General features: G+C 36.1%; 1 protein-coding gene across 3 annotated transcripts in view; it reads right to left on the bottom strand.

Annotated features, from left to right (window-relative positions):
- Positions 1–1,185: 1,185 nt before the first annotated feature.
- tbc1d14 (TBC1 domain family, member 14) overlaps positions 1,186–17,160 on the bottom strand; it is a 65,557-nt gene continuing 49,582 nt past the window's right edge. For 2 of the 3 annotated variants that reach the window (XM_088937692.1, XM_088937607.1), the window contains 6 exons: positions 16,750–16,844; positions 15,626–15,697; positions 9,720–9,848; positions 8,415–8,524; positions 5,794–6,052; positions 1,186–4,863 (listed from right to left, as the gene is read on the bottom strand). In XM_088937692.1, the coding sequence (XP_088793818.1) occupies positions 4,798–4,863; positions 5,794–6,052; positions 8,415–8,524; positions 9,720–9,848; positions 15,626–15,697; positions 16,750–16,844 (731 nt within the window). In that variant the 3' untranslated portion in view covers positions 1,186–4,797. The remainder of the gene's footprint in view (positions 4,864–5,793; positions 6,053–8,414; positions 8,525–9,719; positions 9,849–15,625; positions 15,698–16,749; positions 16,845–17,160) is intronic. The other variant, XM_088937777.1, reaches the window with a different exon arrangement.

Genomic DNA, 17,160 nt, shown 5'->3' with positions numbered 1-17,160 from the left:
ACATTTACTGTAATTCGTCTTGCCCTTAGAAGTATTTAGTCCCAGCATCCAAGTTTTGAATAAAATATTTTAGAAAAGGGGTATGCATCATTTTTTTTAAACGCCACAAAACAGAACACTCTAAGGTCTGAATACTTTTGCAAGGCTCTGTATATGAAAGGTCAAGGAAGGTTAGTAGTTCTGGTTTCATTTACTTTTTCTTACCACCTTACCTGATTTTTTTGCACTAGGAACCAACACAAATTATTAATCCGTAGTGCTTAGAATACAAATGCAAAAAAGCCTAACACTGCTGTTACAGTGAGATTAGGATGAGGATGATGATGTGAAGAGTATAAGAAAGGATACTAACAAGAAGCACTCACTCACAGGTGGCTTCAAATGACCAGCAAGTGTTCATTTAACAAAAATAAATCTCACAGATACAATAATGATTAAATGGAAGGTTGAGAAACTAATTTACTTCAGTGGAATATGTGAGACAAGCATGCAAATAGGGTGTCGGGTTATGTTGTGGTTTTTCTTCTAGTTATTAAAAATAGGATGGTAAAATTTCCGTTATTTCACTTATTTAACATGATACCATTATATCATCGCAATCTTAATAATTAAGTGACATTTTAAACCCACATTAACAATTCAACGAAGGATAAATGGTATTAGAAAACTAAGTACTTCATATTTTGTATTACTTGGATTCAAATGAGCTTTGAACCATATTCAGATGAATAAAAACAGAATTCAAATTTTTCACAAACTGTGCAATCAAATATTGCCCAGGGTCAACAACCCTCTTCCTTTTAAAGCACAAAATGGATTTATGAATTTTAATGTTTTAATATATGAATATTCAAGGTATGAAATATCCCTAATAAACCCCATAAAGCTGCTTTTTAACTTCAGTTGTGTGAATTCATATGTAGCGTCATGCTTAAACACCTAAACAAGCAGGTAGCTCTAATCTTAAAATAGCATATCCCTTTTGTAACATTCACATAACATAGCCTTAAAAAGGATATTACTCATGTGTTACTGGTATAACAACTCATCTGTAAAGTTACCACACAATAACAAAAATTGCCATGTTTTTCAGTTCATGTTCATGCTCTCACATTAGTCCATCACCTCCTTCTGAAAATATATAGAAGATATAAAAACTCAAAAAGCAGAAACTACAGTCATATACATTAAATGAACCCAATGGTTTATTTACAGGGCTTTATTTAATAAAACAATATATACACTTCAAGTGAAAGACAGTTCCAGTTTCTTTTCCAGTTCTCCAAAATGAACTAAATGTAGGTCCCTTGGATATTTGGTATATTTATACATTAAAATGAAGGAAAGAACATTTAAAATGTTTTTAAAATATTGTTCCTCTGATGGAATTGCATTATCCAGCACAGCCATACAGACCATCTTTTAGAATTTGTATATTAACACACAGAAAAGAAAGAATATAAAATTAACATTTTCCATCACTCATGATTTAAGTTGGGGAAAAAAAAAAACTTCACTTGTTGCAGTCTTCTAAAAAACAGACAAAAAATCTTCAACTTGCACACAAAGGAATGTTTTATCTTGGTTCGAAACTACAGTATATCCTGAACTTTATCAGTGAAGACAGAAGGAGTAACAGGCTGTTGGTTTTCTATATTAGAATAGAATAATAACTATGAGCATGGACATTTTAAATGAATAAAACATTCACACATATCCAACTGACATGACATTATAAATACCAGAAGTCTTAAGACTGCAAATTCTATGAAAAACATTGAAATGCTTACACTTCAAGGCAACTTAACAGAATTCTGCACTGTTCAACCTGGAATGTAGGTGCACACATTCAATTCTCAATTAACTCTTAGCTGTGTACAGGGCATTACATTTAAATCTTTGTAACTGAAATAACAGCACTCAAACTAAGGGCCCTTAATTTCGTAATGAAATGACAAAAGATTTAAAGGATTGGAGCTTTCATGATGTCCACACAGGCAGAGAAAGCTCACTCAAGCCTGCATGAGAAATCTGTGTTCATCATAAATTTCCCAGACTTGTGGATTACTTAAAGCCCACAGACCACAACACATACTCACCAACACCTGTGAGAGATGAAGAAGACATAAAAGACTGTAAAAACCTACGCAAAGCTCATTATTGCAATATATTTTTCTGAATCACAGAAGTACTAAGGAGTGTATATTACACACACTGAGTATCCAGTGTAAGGAAAAACCACATGTGTGGGGAAAAGAGTGGGAACTACACCACAGTGTGCAGGAAAGCACACCTCTGTGAATGGACCGAGTCAGTTTTCAGAATTTAAAAAACGGAAGTATGCCATGGAAAGCAAAAGGGAGTTTTTTAATTCTGAATCCAACATGGAATAAACATGTTTGGACAGCTGTTAAAAAAACCTTCTCTTTAACACAACGCAACAGGAAAGTGTTATCTTTTTTTTCTGCGAAAAACAGCACGATATTAAGTTTGAAAAGCTTCTGAAAATGTCTGCACAGAGATTACTTCCTGCTCGCACTTGAAGATGACGGCTGTGTGGCACACCAGTGCGCACAGCTCTTCCATTTGCAAGTGTTGTTTGTAAAGTGCACAAGAAAGGGACAATGGAAATTCAGCCAACTGAAGGACGGCACACAAATAAGTCACTTTAAAAACTACATTTGGGAATGCCAGACCATTCGCAAACAAGACGAGAACCGCACTTGATGATAACCAACATGGGTCAAAAGCTTTTGAAGTAAAATGCAGGGCAACACACTGAAAAATACAGGCAGGAAGAGGAAAAATTAACTCTGGTCACCAAAAAGCCACCATGACATTTCATATAGGAAAGGCACCTTCACCACAGAAATACAAGTTTGTGGGCCTAGTGTTAAATGCCAGTACATTACTGAATCTAAATACACCTACCTCTCCTGTACCGATATATTTATAGGTTACATCTCAAATGATTCGTTGATTAAATTGTGTTCTTCTGCTGAGCATACCATCTAAAGTTCTACCAAATTCAGGATGTAATTATTAACCAGACTACCATGTATGGCTTAAAAACTTTAAGAAAAACATTATGACAGTGTGATGTAGTTGAAATATTTCCATTTGGCTCAGGCAACCTGCACATACAGTGTTCCCTGAAACCAATCCTCTATCAATGGGGTGAAATCAGAATTCTGTTGTACTGATTTATAGTTCAGTATAAGGATGCAAATGTTCCAATTTTTTGGAATGAAATTTAAATATTCATATCTGGAATGCACAGCCTTTAGTAGAAGGAACAATTCTAAATCGTATGTCTCAAGGCCATAGTCTTATAGGTCAAAATCTTAAAGGTGTCAGGTTTTGTTTATACCTGATCAGACATTAAGAAGTTGGGTTTGAAATAAAACAATTCCTGTAAACAGAAACTAAGCATTCATATGTGGTCAATCAAGTCCTAAGAAACACTAATTGAAGGTTCACTTCTGAAAATTTGCAACAGAGGAAAAACAGTTCTTGTTTACTTTGGATTCTGACTTGATTAGTCCATAATGAAACAGAAAACATTGTGTACACTGAATAGATAAGAATAACACTGAGCAGAAAAGCCACAAATACGTGCCCCAAGATTCAAAACACGAATGAAAGATGAGTTATAATAAGGCATTAATCACAATTCTCATAAAACAACTGCACCTCACCTCTTTTCTATTGCACATCAAAATCAGATCAGTAGCAAAAAAAGACATTTGGTGAAGCAGACTCAGTTGACGGGTTTCAAAGTTTGACTGCACCCTTATGTACAAAAAGAACGTCAGTAAATTTAAAGTAACATTCAACATTAACACAGATCATAATATACATAGAAAATTGTATATTTTTTCAGAAGCTAATAACTGCCACACTTAAAAGTACCTCAACACATAAATAATGAGTTAATCAAACAGATTCAGACGTATAAAAGCAACAATGAATTACAGCATGTCAAGTTGAAAAGAAATAAGGAAATAACATTTAGAATGAAAAACGTCACATGAAAAGTTAACGTGCAAAAAAGAGGCAGCACACATGCTTTACAGAAGCACTTACTCTAAATTAGTTTTTGCATTGCTTATTCTCTACGTACCACTTTGGGTTTAAAACTTCATCTGCAATTTCAAGCACTTCAAGCTCTTGAGTCTGAAAAGGAACTTGAATCACGCGGCACAAAAACTTGATTTTCTTTTTCCTCTGTGTTTTTTACAACACCCAGACAAAAACTGAATTGTCACCACTTATTCCAGTAATTGGATTGCCAACTACAGTACCTTGAGCAACATGAACTAACGTATAAACGCCTAAATGCCTTGCAAATTTAAACTCTTGCCTCTCGCCTGTTTGTAACCATTCCCTTGGCTCTTCAATGAATAATGTATCCCGACAAAATCAAATGTAACAAACATTTCAAGCCACAGTCAACAGACAACAACAAAAAAGGAAAAATGCCCAAAGGAAAGGAAGTTCATTTTGGAATTCGCATCATTTTCAGTATAAAACTTGATTAAAAGATGGAAGGTTTACATTCTGACATTTCTTAAACACCTGTACTCCAGATGTTGGAACTGGACAAGGTAAAGAAGGTTTAAGGCTTAAGTTCTTGGTAAAATATACACAGGTTAAGGCCAAGTCCAGTGTGTGAAGACTACATAATAAGTTCTCCAGATGAGATTCTTTAAGCTTTACAATACATTAGGATCCAGTGTCAGAGCCTGCTCTACGTTTCAGCAAGTTGTTCCTCATTTTAATGTCTTTTTTTGAACCTCAGCGCTTTAATACAGGACTTCCTCGCTCCTGCTCACGGTAGTCCTTCTGCAACGCCTGAAGTACCTGAAACAAAATAACAATGAAAATGAATTAAGTCTGACACATACTGTGCATACGCAGTGCTAAGTCATTAATCTTTCTGAATGATGTCCTTACAGTGGTGTACTCCCTTTCACAAAAGGACTAAAATCCCAGAATGGGTGTGAGGCGAAAACAAAAACAGCCAATCTATAGTTTACAATAACAGATTTGTCCTGTTCAATTCTGGACTGCAATAAACTGAGAGATTAAAGGGCCCCGTCAATATACAAGCATGCAAGTGCAAATCGGCCAATAATAATGAAATACAAAATGACAGAGTGAGAGGTTTTCGAAAGAATACTGAGAGGTATTTGATGCAAAGGCAAATAGCAAAGCCAAATTAAGATTTTAACAGGCCACTAAACATTGCAGTAAAAAAAATCATTTTCAGCCTTAACAGATCCTTGTACACAGAAAGTAAGAGTAAGAATTTAATAATTGCAATAACCTGTAACCTGTTTTACAATGGTTAATACATATTTAATTTTAAATTAAATTTGTTTATTTCTATACTGTATTTATTATTTTTATTCAACATACAGTATAACAAAATTATAAGACTCTGAGATACAATGACATTTTTAGACGGCATTACTTTAGGTGTCCGAAAGGCAAGTTTGTTCGTTTTTGAAAGTGTGAAATTGCATTTTTGTTATAGCACCTAGAGCCAACGACGAACCTTGAATTCATCTCATTCTCTATCCAATGTCTTCGGAAGACCAAAACTTGATTAATCTCAGGAATGTGAAAAAAAAAACTAATTGCACAGTTTCAATATTATAAAAAAATACAAGCACTCATTTTCCAAAACAAGAAATTATCTGACAAAGGTAAGCAATGGCATGGAATACTGTATTGTTCATGTAGGACAGCATGTTCTAACTTTCAAACTCCTTGGTCATTTATACCTACCTGAGTCCACTTCTTATTCCTGCTTTGCATCTGAATGGAAGCGATGGCTATAAACAGTTCATCTGGTGAGATGTCCTCTGGCAGCTTGGTAAGGAACTGGGCATTGTGGATAAAGTCCATTTTGGTAAGAATGTCCTCGTAAAGCTTCAAGATGCCCAAAGCCGTTCGAAAGAGAAACTCGTCCCCATCACGGCAGAAAACGTCCCAGACACGGCAAGCCAGGTCCAGAGGCAAGGACTTGCTGTACAACGTGAAAATCCTGCATGGACACAAGAGCAGGACCCTTGCCTCAGTATCCCAGTAACACTTACAAAGACATGATCAAAAGGCACCGCAGTTTTTAACAGACTTCGTTCAGACCATTTTCTTAACACCTCAGACAAATGTTTGCATTTGTAAAAGCTTATTGATGGGTTCAACAGAAAGCTCTGAAAAACATCTTTAGAAGAGATATTACTGCATTTTGTCACAATCTACTCTTAATAGAATATATTGTGATAAAAAAATCAATTAAGCCTCTGACAAAATGTTGACAAGATTTTATATTATTAAACTAATTAACAGACGAAGTATTATTTATCATGTTTAATGAGGCCAAGGGCTATCCTTCACTGTTATAGCAACAGTTGAACTAAAACACTTTCCACCACATTTATTTGACTGAATACTGTGCCATCCCTGCTCAACCACTGATACAAATGCAAGAAGATGATCCCTGCAGCCTCCTCACAAATATCCATTTTATCTCACAGGTATTTTGCAATCAGGACTCCAAGCCTGCCCTGAAAAGGTTTCACTATATCCCCAGCTTTCAGACAGGGTGCATTATACCGATACCGAGATACCGAGCACTTAACATCAAGTTATGTCCACAATGTCAAAACACAGACTAACATTAATGGTAGCCTTCAGAAAAACTAATGGTCCTAACCCAAAAAGTGTGGAGCAGATCCAAATGGAACTACCATAACCATCTTTATACCACATTTGTCTTAAAAATAAGATCACTATATAGCACTCTGCTATCCTGCCTGAAAAGCAACAGACATCAGGCCAGACACTGGTTTGTCTTCATCATACTGTATGTTTCACCTCACCACTCTCAGTCTGTCCTCACTTTTGACCTTCCTGATCTAGTTCTGCTCAATCCTCCATGTGCAGTATTCCCTAAAGAGGTCATCCTGAAGTAGTCATACAATCAGCCGAGAAGTAAGACAGCTGACTACTAATATACTGTAGAGCTTTCTTCGGGTATAAACCCCTAACACTGGTTTTTGTAACTTTTCAACTTTTTTTTTAGAGTGGATTTAACCTCTGCTTGTTCCTTTACACCTCATGCCTATTGCAGTTTCCCCACTCGTACCTCTATCTACTACTATTACACAGCACACAACAATAAATATGTCAAGGAAAGTCCTGTATTAATTTTTAAAAATAAAATATGGTCAACATTCTAAACTATTTGCCCTTCCTTCGGGAAAACAAAACACTTTGTTCAAAAACAAATTAGTAAAGGACTTAAATGAAATCGCACTCATTTCTGTGTAAATGAGACCTTAACCATTGGCAAGACTTATCAGAACTTCTTCGTCAATTAAACCTTGCCTATGGACTACACCCAGATGTTGCTGTGAAGAGAGGATGCTGGTTTTGCTCTGAAGATAAAAAACATGAGCCATACTGGCAGGAAGAGGATGCAGATTGCTTTTATAAACCTTTTGACCACCACTAAAACCTCATACATAGCAAAAGACCTCCAGTGCACGTCAATACCATCAGTTCCATTTCTTGGCAATGTTATGTATTTAAAACAAGCTTCTTGCCACTATTCTCTTTTACACTCTAAAGTATTAAGCACATACTAAAAACAGATTTGGTAAAGTCCGCACCAATGAGTACTATAGCATTAAAAAAAATCTTGAGTACTTGGCAATATCGTGATTATAATAATACAGTATATTTTGCTGGAGGCTTTTTTTTTTCTATTCGGCCTCTTATCTGGTGTGTTATCTAAAAGGTATTCTGCAAATTAGCTTCTTCAAAGGCTGTGCAGAGGAAACAATTCAGTACAGCCTTAGTCCATGGTGTGAATCACAGATGCAGCATTAATACACTTTGTGCCATCATTTCCTGTTACTTGGCATTTCAGAAGAAAAAAAAAAAGAAAATGAAAATTAGAAATGACTATTTTAAAGGAATTGTCACATGATTAGTCAAAACAAGCTGAAGTGATGATCAAAGCAATACGTCTCTGGAGCTTCAAATTAATTTTCTAGAAGATTTGAACAATTCAGTGATTTCTCCCAATTTGCTGTCCATACTGTGTGTCTGTACAACCAGAACTCCCATCCTCCGTAAATTGCACTAGGTTCCTCTTTAAATCTCAAGTGAAAGACAGTTCTTCTGTTCACATACAGTACACGTCACTAACCTAGCTACAGGTCATTAGAAGGGCTTACTGCATGAACAAGCAAAAAATCTTCAGTCTTACAAATGAAGGGGTTGGTTTCCTTTTTAATATACAAGAAATGTCTTGTAAATTCTGGAAATTCAAAATACTTTCAGAAGCAAAATACTTCCAGAAAAACCTCAGGAAAATTGGTGGCACGTTTGATACTTACCAGTCAATTAAATAGATATCTGGGGTTAAGTTATTCTGCTTAAAGTGTGCAAACAGCTTTGGTAGATTTTCTTCAAAGAACACTTCAAATGCTGCAAAATAGGTCAACATCTATAAAAGAAAGGAAAGGCAATCATTAGAAAACTCAGACAACTTCGGTATGCATATCTCATCTGGTCCTTTAAAAGAAATGTTGTGAACCAACAGATGTCTGTGGCATATACGACGTCAATATAAATTGGAGGGAATAAACCACATCAGCCAGTTTCTATATTCAAGTGTTTTTGTAAGGTAATGTGTCACAGACTTTTTCAGGGGGGCAAAGTTCACACACACATAAGTTAGCTTCCTGAATTGCTATTCAAGACTGATTCAGCTAATGTTCTCGATTTACAATGTCATTTAATATATCTTACAAAGATACAGATTTTAAACACATTTTCTGTTTCTATTACTACAATTTAAACAAAGAGATAAAAATCAAATAATAAATGTTCAGAGACTGTCCAGTTGTTAAATACATCACTAGAGTGATAAAAAAACTGACAAAGCTTGTTGCTGGTTAAAGTCCTTTGTTAAAGATCTAACAAGAGTCAATGATTTGCAGTATTTTTACATTTTTATCAGTAATCGTGGTCAAGAAAGGATTGTTGTTCCCAAAAAGGATGGAAAAGGATGTGTAGAAGTTGCTTGAGAAAACAAAAAACAGCCAGGCCACTCAAAGCTTCAAGGCAGACATGTCAGGGAATTTAGCTTGAGAAAATAGGTTCATCTTAAGATGAAGAAATCTTACATTTCAGAGGAATCAGTGCTTGTTGCAAACTTATGAATATTAATTTTATAGGTAGCTATAATATGTATTCACACATTACCAGGTGCTATTTTGTATATAATGGGTGCAGATCTTGGCAGAATATACAATTTATTCTATCGTAAAACATGGTAAGATTATAGTTGTAGTGAAATACAACAATTGGTATTTACATATTTTTAATACAAACCCTGTAATAAGTATCTCTTGATTCAAACTTTTTTTAACTGATAACAGTCTAGTGAATCTTTGACAGGAGTCTTTAACTTAAAGTATGAAAGATTAAGATTAAATCTGAATGACTGCTTTAGGGAAAACTGAAGCCCACAGCAAATGAACATTTTCTAAGGTAGCTGATCTTCCAATCTACCTGTGTCACAGCACGTATGAGAAGACTATGTTGCAGATGTCCTTTAATGCTTTGTAGAGTATGAATTCATCATATTTAACTGTCATCTTATAATCCAGCATTTGCTGCTAAAATACATTACTCACAAGGCTGTGATCCACTCGAAAGAAGGCCATCTGGCACGGCTTATTCAGCAGGTTAGCAAAAGCGATGAAGGCATCAGCCGTGTCAAGGTTGAGAATCAACACTGCCGCAATGAAAGACATGCCCTGCACCTGCAACCAGAAAAAAGGCACTTATTTAGGCAATTAATTAATAAGTTGAAGAATTGACTTGTGAAAACCAGTGCTTAACTTCTCAAACGTTGCCATTTAAAATTAAACACCTTACTTTGCTAGTTGTTGAAGGACAAAAGTTGATCTCCCATTTTGCTTTGCATGATTAGAGTATTAAAGTTTATACACAATGTCCATTCAGATTTGAACTTCATCCGGCTCTAATCAAACCCTGATAGTTATCTTGACTAGTTTTAAGTGCAATGTTTTCTTGATTCAAGGCGACCTATACATACCTATACACATGACTATAAACCGTTTATTGATTGATTAATACTTAACCTAACCTTGATTAATTGTTCATAAAGGGGTGCAGTGTAATTTCAACTTGGAAGCTGAAAGAATTGACAGATCTAATGTGCAAAAGATACTACGCAATAATACAACAATAATATAAGCTGTCAACAACCTAATGCTGTAGAATGAGAGGCATAGGAGAACAGCGCTGGGGAATGCGGTTTCTAGGCTGCAAAGCAGAAAGATCGGTATCGACTGATGCACTGTTAAGAGGTGAATTTTGGAGTCATCAATTAAAAAACCAAACTGCTTTTAAAGCAAAATTTAAGTTGCATTTTAACCACAAATCATGCTCAAAAATACTGTTAGTAGTAAATATATACATAACATTTTTACAAAGAAAGGGTTAAGGGCTAATACAAAGAACTTGTTTCACAGAAGGGCAGGTTTGCTTCAAAAACAGTGTAAACCAGCGCGAGCACTGCTGTGGTTTGAAAACCTGCATCTTTTGTGCTGAGCCACCGACCACAGTCCCCTTCTGCTGAATTCATCTGCAGTCCGTTCTCACATTTCAAAACACCTCTTGAGGTGAGGATGGACGATCTATATATATATGTACACAAAAGCTTTCTTTAGAGATCAATTAGCCTGTATCTAAAAGATGAAGTGATAAACATGAATGTGGGAGGAACATGGAAGTCATAAAATAAGATTGCTTGTTCACAACGTCTTTCACAATCAAAATAAGTTCTGACTTTGCTATTTCATAGAGGTTAAAAGATCTCACAGAAGCATTTATAACATCTTACTTTCCTGTCTTGAGACTGTGTTTGGAGTTTCTGACACTGCTCTCAAATGGTTCAAATCTTACCTCACTGATCGCTGTCACTTTGTCTTAATGGGTATAGGCCTGAAATTGGTCTTGTTAAATCTGGTGTTCCTCAGGGCTCAATATTCAGCATTTACATGTTCCACTTGGTCAACTTTTAAGATCAAATGGCCTCAGCTATCATTTCTACGCTGATGATACTCAAATATACATCCATACCAAACCTGACACTGACGTGGCTGTCTCTGTTCTATCTAATTGCATCTCTGATATAAAAATTTGGATGACTCAAAACTTCCTTCATCTTAACTGCGACAAGACTGAAGTCATGCTTATTGGCACCCCTCATCAACTTCATAAAGCCAGTCCTGTAATCCTATCTGTAGATGGTTCTGTACTTGAGCTTCAATCAAAATTGAAAAACCTTGGGGGTGATATTAGTTTCTGGCTTAACATTCGATCCCCATGTGCAGCACACTGTCAAAACATCTTTTTTTCACCTTAGAAATATCACTAGACTACGCCCTATGCTATCTTTAACTGAAAAGCTGATCAACACATTTGTATTCTCTCGAATTGACTACTATAATGCTCTACACGCTGGGGTATCTAAATCTTCTCTGAGCAAACTGCAGTATGTCCAAAAATCAGCAGCCAGAATCCTGACCAGGTCTAGTGCAAGTGATCACATCACTCCTATCCTGGAGTCCTTGCACTGGCTTCCGGTCAAATTCCGGTCTAGACTTTACAATCCTCATGCTCACCTATAAGGCTCTGCATGGCTTGGCACCTCAGTACTTGTCTGGACTATTATCGCCCTACTCCCCACCTCACAACCTTCACTCTTCTAATTCTGCTCTCCTTACTGTCCCCCAAGCCCGTCTACATTGTAAGGGTGACAGGGCCTTCTCCTGTTATGCCCCCAAGCTCTTGAACTCTCTCCCCAAGGATATCAGAGAGTCACCTTCTCTAAACTCCTTCAAATCCTGACTAAAAACCCTCTTCTTCAGAAAAGCCTTTACTTAACTGGTTCCACTCTTCACCCCTCTGCTTTTCCTAGTACCACCATCCACGGTCTCCTCTATATATTATAATTGTGTTTTATCTTGTGTATTCTTCTTATTTATTGTTGTTGTCATCCTGTAAAGCGCTTTGAGAAGCCACCTTTAAAGGCGCTATATAAAATAAAGTTATTTATTATTATTATTATTATTATTATTAGGACAAGAGCCTTCTGAAAGCACACAGGAAGCCATTGCATTATCATCCCATTTTTTAAACACCTAATATAAATATTGAAAATAAACCATTAAACTATCAAAATATAACAAGTCATGAGACCAACTATCACAATCTTAAAGAAGCCTGCTTGCTATCTAATACTCTGGGGCTGGTTACATCAATGTGCATTTAACAAACTCAGTTTACTGTCTAGGAAATGTTAACCACTGTTAAAATTGGACCACAAAAATGTAAGGTATGACTTGTAAACTGTGGATAATGGAACAATATATTTAATAATTTTATCTAATTGTTAGTATCTTATATTATTAAATGTTTTGCAGTATATTTTTAATGAATATACTCTAGGTGTAGCTTTGCTGACCTCAATTAACAACAGAAAGGTAAATTTGGAATTACATCTGGGCACAAAAATAAGTACTCCTTTTCTATTAAGAAAGTATATTTAATTCTGTTTTATCATTGGACTGATTTTAATTCACACTGATGTAACCAGTCGTAAAGGATGTTGTTAAGCAGGCTTTTATTAGATTTTGACACAAAGAAAAGCAACAATTTCAATATTTAAGCAAAAACTACTATGTTAAGCATAAGGTCAATTAGAAGTATGTATTTGGAACAATCACTGCTACAAGAAGGACATTAATATATAGGACTAGTACAAATACAACCCTGTACATTACAGAAAAATATAACTACACAATAAAAACATAAAAACGACAATACCATTTTCCTCTTTTTCCAAATCATTATTATTAACCTGCTCATGCTTGGGGTTTTCTTAAATCTCACGCACTGTGTGCCGGTTTAAACCAACTCCAGAGCAGGGCTAAAGTAGAACCTGTATTACACCTTACTGTAGTGTGTGGTCAAACTATAACCTTGACTGAATCTGGTGTAATTATTAACCTTGTAAATACAACCTGTGATACAATCCAATTTTAATGGTTCTTTGTGTTGAACAAACCTCTTTAATTTCATTCATTAAACTGCTACTGTAGCTTAGATATATGACTCTAAAAGGAACTAATTGCCACTCTGAAACCTGTAACACTTCATATGGCATTCAATTCACAGCAGAGTTATCTAATGAAGATTTCCAACAGTTAACTCATAATGTCTGACAGAAAACAGGAAATATTTACTGTCTGCCCAACTGTTAAACTATGAAGAAAATGCTCCTGGGTGAATGAAATGATTATCAGTTGTATTTCAAATCAGGAGTCAAGTTAGGAGAAATGTTTTATTGGTTTGCTCTGCTGCTTATACATGACTATGACCAGGTTTATACAGAGCAGTCAAAAAATAAGTACTGCTGTACCAAGATTTATTTGAGATTTTTTAAAATACAAAATAGTCAGATCTTTATTATTTATAGTTACTATTGTAGGAATTGCAAACTAGCTTTGTTTGAAGAATCACAAGGCAAAGACAGAGACCAGACATGCCCTATTGGAGCCATCTTTACTATTCCAGACTGGGAAATCCCATGGTCCCTGCAGCTCAGTTTCTTCTGATTAGAAGAGTGATGCAGCTCTTGGCGACAGACCCGAAGGGCTAACAGGCGCCCAGCAGAGCATACCTTGGCTCACACGCACAAGCTCAACCGTTCCTGGTGGCTCTGTCCCACCTGCCTGAACTGCGGTTACAGTCGGCCAGTAACAACCCAGGCCTGAACTGGCAACATCTGGACTCCAAATGAGCCTTAGGTTTCACGTGGCTGTGATTCCATTCGCACGTACAGCACTGATCAACACTTTGAGGAGAGTGGAGAACGATGTTTGTCATTTTTCTTCGATCTCTAGATTCACCAATATCTTTGCACCCCTTATCAGAGCGGCCCTACAATTTGTGAAACCACAGCTGTCACTGATGAGGAAGTTGTTGAACTGTGATTAGTGGCAACTTTCTTAGTAACAGGTAAAGGTTTATTCCATGCTAAAAGGGAAACAGAGACTCTTCTTTCTTAGGAAACTCAGCTATTTTAAGGTAGATAAAACTATTCTTATACTTTTCTACAAATCATTCATTGAAATGTGTTAACATACTGCTTCACTTGCTGGTTTGACAACATAAGCACCAGTAATTGTAATAGGCTGGGTAAATTAGTGAATATAAGTGGCAAAATAATCGGGAATAATCAAATCAACTTAAGTATCCTTTACAAACAGAGGGTGACTAAGAAAGCCTAAAGCATCATGGAGTGTGCGTCTCACCCCCTCCATTGTGAATTTACACTTCTCCCATCTGGGAGACGCCTCTGTGCCCCAGGTGTAAAACCAACTCAGGAAATCTTTCATTCCCACTGCAATCACACTCTTAAACAATGCAAAGTATCTAACTACCTTGTCTCTTGTTTCTTACCTCCTGTAACACTACTGTATTCTCTTCCCTTTTGGTGATGTTTATTTGTCATGGTGTTGTGTTTGACCGTGCCATAAAACAAATTTTCCCTAGGGGACAATAAACCTTAATTGTAATTGAACTGAATTGAAAGAAAAGAGACAATATTTCAGCTGTGTGGCCTTCTTCAGGTGTGAGGAAGTGTGCTGAAATGTTGTGCCTTTTCTTTTCCTTACAGCATGGAATAAATCTTTAGCTGGTCCTTTGCAGCCTACACATTCTGATGCAGCCACTTACTCGAACGTTCTTAGTGAGTGTGATTAAATTTCACACTTTCTAAGAAACCTGTACAATTAAAGGTTGTTACGTTGCCGTGTATATTAACTTACAGTAATTGCATGTTAAATGTTTATCTGAACCAAGTTCCTTCTTCTAATTATGAAAACAAAATGGACAGAAAGACTTGTACAGTGTGTTCCCCTGGATTACGAATATCTTTGTATCTCCAAGCAGCTACTCCTCTTCTTGAAAAAAGTATTACAGTCACTCCTGAAGCTGGAGCGATGCACACTCCCAACAAGCATCTGTGGGACTTCAAGGCTAAAACTAGGGGACTGGGTTCCTGTGTTTACGTTTCTGTTAGAGCCTTACTACAAACACTGAGAGCCTGTCACTATATGGAAAAGGAATGTGAATGTCACAAATGAAGCATGATTTCATATGAAGCTAGCTTCTACAGTAAGTTAGTCTTTCCATCCGTCTCTTTTCTAAACATCTATCTAATACAGGGCCGCAGAGGACCCTGAGACTATCACAGCCAGCAACCAGCACAAGGCAGGGACTTCAGTCCATCACAGGGAGGACACAGACCTGTGCACACTCACAACAGGGCCAGTTTTTCCAGAAGTCAATTCACCTACCAGCATATCTTTGGACTGTGGTAGGAAACCGCTCAAAGGAAACCCATGTGCACATGGGAAGAATACACAAATGCCACACAGATAGTCTCAGGATTGTTAACAAATTGTAAACTGTTAATAAAAAATTATCAATCCAAAATGCTTACATATCCCACATCAGGCCGGTAGCAGGTGTATGCTCCCAGAATGCTATGCAGCATGTCATGATAAGGACCTCCCTGAAAAACAGGAAGTGATAAAAAAGGGATATATATACTATAAGTATGTACTGTATGTATACATACATACTTATATGCTTTTCAGAACGCTGTCTGCTAGATCAGCTCTCACAGATTATTTTTTATAAACAATTTTCACAGCAAAAAATCATTTTCATGTCGGGGGACAGATACAAAACATCGCCATTATCAAAAAAAATTAACAGACCCTTTCTACAAATTGTATGAATAGTGAGATGTGAGGTTCCTAAAGTGACTAGTATTTAATGTAAAAACAATAAATGTCATAGTCCAGTGAGAAATTTCACTGATCTAAAGGTAGTGTTTCTCATCTGGTGTGGTAAGTTACATAAGAAATTTTAAAAAATACTTTTCATATACTTTTATATCTTTGTGGTGTAACCAGGGTTGGACATTCAATGAGACACAAATAAGTGCAATTTGATGGTATCTAAGGAAGAGCTTATCAGTTCTTGCAGGACAATGTGACTGTCCATTTTGAGGCAAATTTAGATTAAACACTGAAATGGGTTTCGTTTATATCATCATTAATATTAGCCCGGGGCCATGATATGTGTGGGGGGTGGAGGGGGCGATGTGTCAAAATAATGTATATTTATGTACTGTAAGTGTCGTGGGATGGAAAAGGCTGAGAAATGCCGGTCTAATGCATCTAATAAAGAGTCTTCTTCAAGGCTAATTTTACCTCCTCCTTCACAAAAACATAGTTCTACTGGAAAATACCCCAGGCCAAAAAAAGCTATGGTGCCGCTGTAGAAGTAGTTATAAAATAGCTAATAATGGTGATGATTAATTGTTAAGTGCCTTTGTAAGAAAAGACTCAGACCAGAGTTAGAATCAGAATAATCACTGCTTAAGTAATGTACACAATTCAAAACTGACAAAAAAGCATTATATTCTAAAAATCAACTTGAACAGACCATTATCTACAATTAAAACTCCAGTAACTTAACCTTCAATAATAGTATAAAAACATCTATAAAACAACTTTGTATGAATTTAAGAAAAGGAAGGGGCAGTCAGTCTCTTACCTGCTGAAAAATACAGAGATTAGGAAATGTTCTGGATATGTCCAATTTTATAAGTTCCAGACTTGCCTCTCTGTCTGCTAAGGATGATGCAGTATCTAAAACACAAAACACATTTAAGATTTAGTCTGAAACCAAGCAAGAGGTTACATTCCACCATCCAGTCAGAATGAAAAACTTTCCAAGATGTAAAAACAATTTGATTTGATAAATAAATGTATTATTAAAATTAAAATTCTAAAAAATATATTCATAGCTTGTTTACTGAGCCTATAAACACATGGCTGATGTTACAATTTCTGACTATCATTACAATTATCATAAAAATAGTATAAGCCACTACTGAAATATTCTTGAATTGAAAATTGATACAATCCCTATACTACTGCACTGTATCAAATAAAGCATATTTAC

The sequence above is a fragment of the Atractosteus spatula genome, chromosome 1 (assembly GCF_055471065.1).
Source record: "Atractosteus spatula isolate fAtrSpa1 chromosome 1, fAtrSpa1.hap1, whole genome shotgun sequence".
Classification (NCBI taxonomy): Eukaryota; Metazoa; Chordata; class Actinopteri; order Semionotiformes; family Lepisosteidae; genus Atractosteus; species Atractosteus spatula.
Note: the sequence above shows the minus strand (reverse complement) of the source record. Positions and strands in the feature narration are given on the sequence as shown.